Here is a 3,926-nt window from a genome sequence, read left to right as displayed (position 1 = left end):
GGGGCGCCAGGGCCCGGCTGAGGCCTCGGCTGAAGCTGCGGGGCTGAGAGCAGAGACCCCTCGTCCTGGGGCCTCAGCCCTCGGTCCCCTCCGCTCAGGGTCCCCCCTCTTGTTGCTGTCAGCGCGGCCAGGCGGTCGCTGGAGGCGGAGGAGCCACGGGGGCTGCGAGGGGCTGGGCACACAGAGCAGGGTTGTGCCAGGGCTGCCCCCCTCGGGGCAGGGTTTGGGGTGGGCTCTTGTCAGTCAAACTTCCTTCTCAGGGCTGGGAGCATTTCACGCCCCTCGCTTGAGGGTTGGCCAGCGCCTGCCTCAGTGCGAGCACAGGGCTCTGGTTCCAAAATGCGTCTTCATCCAGTCGCTTTTTTTTAAGGCTGGGTCTCTAATTTGCAACTTTACTCCTTTTGCAGTCGGGTGGATTCAGGCAGACCCCAGGAATCAGGTAATCTCAGGCAGGACTCGGGAGCGATGTCGCAACTCCTGTACCGCGCTCTGGTGTCTGCAAAGTGGCTTTCAGAAGCCATCAAGACCCAGCAAGCTGGTCTGGCCTTGAGAGTCGTGGATGCGTCCTGGTATTTGCCAAAGATGAAGCGTGACCCAAAGCGTGAATTCGAGGAGCGCCACATCCCTGGTGCAGTTTTCTTTGACATTGACCAGTGCAGCGACCGTACTTCACCTTACGATCACATGCTGCCCAAGGCTGCAGACTTTGCTGAGTATGTGGGGAAGCTGGGCGTGGGGAATGATTCCCATGTGGTGGTGTATGATGGCAGCGACCAGGGGCTCTTCTCAGCACCCCGGGTGTGGTGGATGTTCCGGGCCTTTGGACATGAAGCTGTCTCCCTTCTGGATGGTGGTCTGAAGAACTGGCAGCGAGAGGGGCACGCGGTGAGCTCTGGGAAAAGCCAGGTAGCTCCCTCTGAGTTCCACGCCTCCTTGGACAAGTCCCTGGTGAAAACATATGAAGACGTCTTAGATAATTTGGATTCCCACCGCTTCCAACTAGTGGATGCGCGCGCTGCAGGACGGTTCCAGGGAGTAGAGCCAGAGCCCCGAGATGGTAATGTGCCTCCTGAGACATTGGCATAATAAAAAAGGGCTTAATTTAAGATGCCCCTCAGTTTGACTCCTGTAGAAGTAATGAAGGGAAATATGGCTGTCCTTTTTAGGATGGGACTTGAGGCAGTGCATCCACCTGCCCTCCTTTTGACTAGCAAGGGCTACTCTGAAAATTCAGGAGTGGGGAGACCATGTATTTTTTTCTCATGAGGGACTGGGGTAAGGAACATAGTTTTCATACACCTCTTATTAGGTGTAATACCTCTTATGGTATATGAATTGGTCTCTTCATGTACTGGTGCCATGCTTCCCCTCAGAAGGGCCAGTGAAGGTGCTTCAGTCAATGCCTCATCAGAGTGCTTTGATGTAAAGAAGATGTGGCGGGAACTGGGAGGAAGAACAAAACTTGACAGGATTGTGTCCATGTGGTAGCCTGAAGGTTAGAGCCATCCTTCCTGAGTAACCACTAATCTAGTAAAGCAAAATTTAACAAAAATAAATATATTTGTTTTAATAAAACACACTGAACAGCATTCCTCCCAGTGAAACAGAGAATGGGTTTTGCAATGGATTTGTCCCAGACAGTAGAGGTTAATTCCTATCTGTATTCCATTTTCTCCAGGAATTGAGCCTGGTCATGTCCCCGGGTCAAAAAACATCCCCTTCACCGATTTCCTCACAGAGTCTGGCTTAGAGAAGACCCCTGAGCAGATCCGCAGTCTGTTCCAGGAGAAGAAGGTGGACCTCTTAAAGCCAGTGGTAGCCACGTGTGGCTCTGGGGTCACTGCCTGCCACGTGGCTCTGGGGGCATACCTCTGTGGCAAACCAGATGTTGCGGTGTACGATGGGGCTTGGGTGGAATGGTACATGCGGGCACAGCCTGAAAACATAATTTCTGAGGGAAAGGGGAAGACGGTGTAAATAAGCTGCTTCGTCTCCCAGCTGTGCAGATAATTTGCCTTGAAACAGGATTTGGAAAAGATGGGTTTATCATTCCTGGTTAAGTGTCGTGAGGTGAAGGTGTTGAGTAACAAGTACTGGCACATGGTGCTTTGCCACTTTCTCCTTATCCTACTGCTGCTGCTTAGGAGCATAAAGATAACCTGGACAGCTAGCTCTAGGTGACCCTGCCTGAGCAGGTGGGGTGAACCAGGTGTCCTCCCAAGGTCACTTCCAACCTCAGCTGTTCTGTGCTTCTGTGACCTTTTTAACCATGTTGGATGGAAGGGAGAGAGTGCTGGTGGCAGCAAGGGGAAGTAGTTGCATCAAGCCAAGCATGATACAAGCTCATGACTCGGGATGTTCTATCATGTTCACTCAACAGGATGGTCATACTTGTATAACTATGCCTCATGATCCTACTCTCTGCCTCTGTCCAAGAAGCCATCCATGCACTTTATGGCTATTTTGAGTGCAAAAGTTTGGGGAAAGACAATAGCTGTTAAAGGAGCAAATATGGCTTCTAGGTTGGCACTTAGGTTAGAGACTTGGTTCAGATCTCTTCTTGCACTTGGACTGTAACTGCAATGTGTACTTAGCCAGTTTTGTACTGCTATGATCCAGAATCCCCACTGGGAAAAAAAAATATTTTGGGAGTAAAAAAAGGGTAAATAAACGTGTTTCAAGGTCTTTCTGCTGAATGAAACTTACATGAGTGTTGCTTGGGTGATTTCTTTTTAGGAACTCTGTTTTTATGGGATCACTTCTTTTTGGTGATGCAAATGAGATGTTTCCTTCTCTCCAAGAGTAGAACTATGTGTCTTACCAGGAACAATGATGGCATGCCTTTCTTGTATTTTCACCATCTTCCTCTCAGTCCTTGTCCATTTGCTTTTTGACCTGAAACTCCATGTTAGTCAGTTACAGCTCTGTTCTTCAAAGACTGGATGTCAGCTTATATAGTGAAGATTGGAGTGCATGGGTGTTTCTGTTCTTTCCATGAGACTTGCCACGTAACCTTAAAAATTTTAGGGGAACTGAAACTTATGGAATAAGAGCTCACAATGGCATGTTTTTTTCCCCAGACCATTGTCTTATATCTGAGAGTTGAAATACTTCCCCAAGTGTCCCTGACAATGTTCAGTATTTTTTTCTCTAGTATTTTCTCCTCTAAAAAACCAAACAAAATCCAAACAAACAAAAAGCCCCCAAACAGAAAACCCAAACAAACATAAAAAAAAAAAAAGAAAAGTCAAAAAAGCAAGTCTATACCCATTCTGGCCCATTGGTAGCTTAGAGAGTTGATGGGACAGGTTCTGCTCTTTGGCTAGCAGCAACACTGTAGACATCTGAGGATGATGAGGTTATCCTTTCTCTAAGGGATGCTGTGAATGTTTAGGGTCACAGATTTGCAGGGTCCTCTCCTAGCCACTGATGAGGGCTAGATCCTTTCTTACTGGAGGATGATTATTTTCTGGGTTTCCTTTGGCCCCTGTTGGCTGCAGTTTGGCTCCTTTCTGGGCTTAACTTGCATACATGCAAGCTCTGTTTCTGCTCACCTCTTGTGGAGCTGAAGTTTCACTGGCCAGATGATTTCTTCTTCTATTCTCCTCACCCACACATACAACCTGACCCTCCTTTCCACCCATTTCCAGTGACAAAGCATTTCATTTCCCTATTTAAATCCGCTCTAACAACCTAGCTCTTGGGGTTCTTGGGGCTGGTATTGCAGCAAGTGCTGAATATGCAGAGTGCACAGGGGCCTGAAATGAGTGACCCTTTAGTGCAGGACACAGATCTGGCTAAAAGAGTAAACATTTATGTTTGCTAGTTTCCATGTAGTTCTTTGGGCTTAGGCTTCCCAAAAGGGCTTATTTTGCAAGTTACAGGATTCCCTCCAAATTGTTAAGACTTTCCATACTAGATCTGTT

At 48.1% G+C, this 3,926-nt stretch overlaps 2 protein-coding genes across 2 annotated transcripts in view; one reads left to right on the top strand and one right to left on the bottom strand.

The window, feature by feature from the left end:
• LOC104396060 (thiosulfate sulfurtransferase-like) overlaps positions 1 to 351 on the bottom strand; it is a 9,734-nt gene extending 9,383 nt beyond the window's left edge. Inside the window, exon 1 of the mRNA XM_010005843.1 lies at positions 344 to 351. Coding sequence (XP_010004145.1) covers positions 344 to 351 — 8 coding nt within the window. The remainder of the gene's footprint in view (positions 1 to 343) is intronic.
• A 59-nt stretch (positions 352 to 410) lies between these two features.
• On the top strand, positions 411 to 2,050 carry MPST (mercaptopyruvate sulfurtransferase). The gene is made up of 2 exons (XM_010005750.1): positions 411 to 1,057; positions 1,679 to 2,050. Exons 1-2 carry the CDS (start codon positions 466 to 468, stop codon positions 1,975 to 1,977), a joined length of 891 nt encoding a protein of 296 aa, XP_010004052.1. The 5' UTR covers positions 411 to 465; the 3' UTR covers positions 1,978 to 2,050.
• The last annotated feature ends 1,876 nt before the right edge of the window (positions 2,051 to 3,926 follow it).

This window comes from Chaetura pelagica, unplaced genomic scaffold (genome assembly GCF_000747805.2).
Source record: "Chaetura pelagica isolate M959 unplaced genomic scaffold, ChaPel_1.0 scaffold79, whole genome shotgun sequence".
Classification (NCBI taxonomy): Eukaryota; Metazoa; Chordata; class Aves; order Apodiformes; family Apodidae; genus Chaetura; species Chaetura pelagica.
This window is presented reverse-complemented; position numbering and strand designations above follow the sequence as displayed.

Coding starts and splice junctions, on each gene's coding strand:
- MPST (XM_010005750.1), top strand. CDS start 466: ATGTCGCAACTCCTGTACCGCGCTCTGGTGTCTGCAAAGTGGCTTTCA. Junction 1,058..1,678: donor AGAGCCAGAGCCCCGAGATG/GTAATGTGCCTC, acceptor CATTTTCTCCAG/GAATTGAGCCTGGTCATGTC.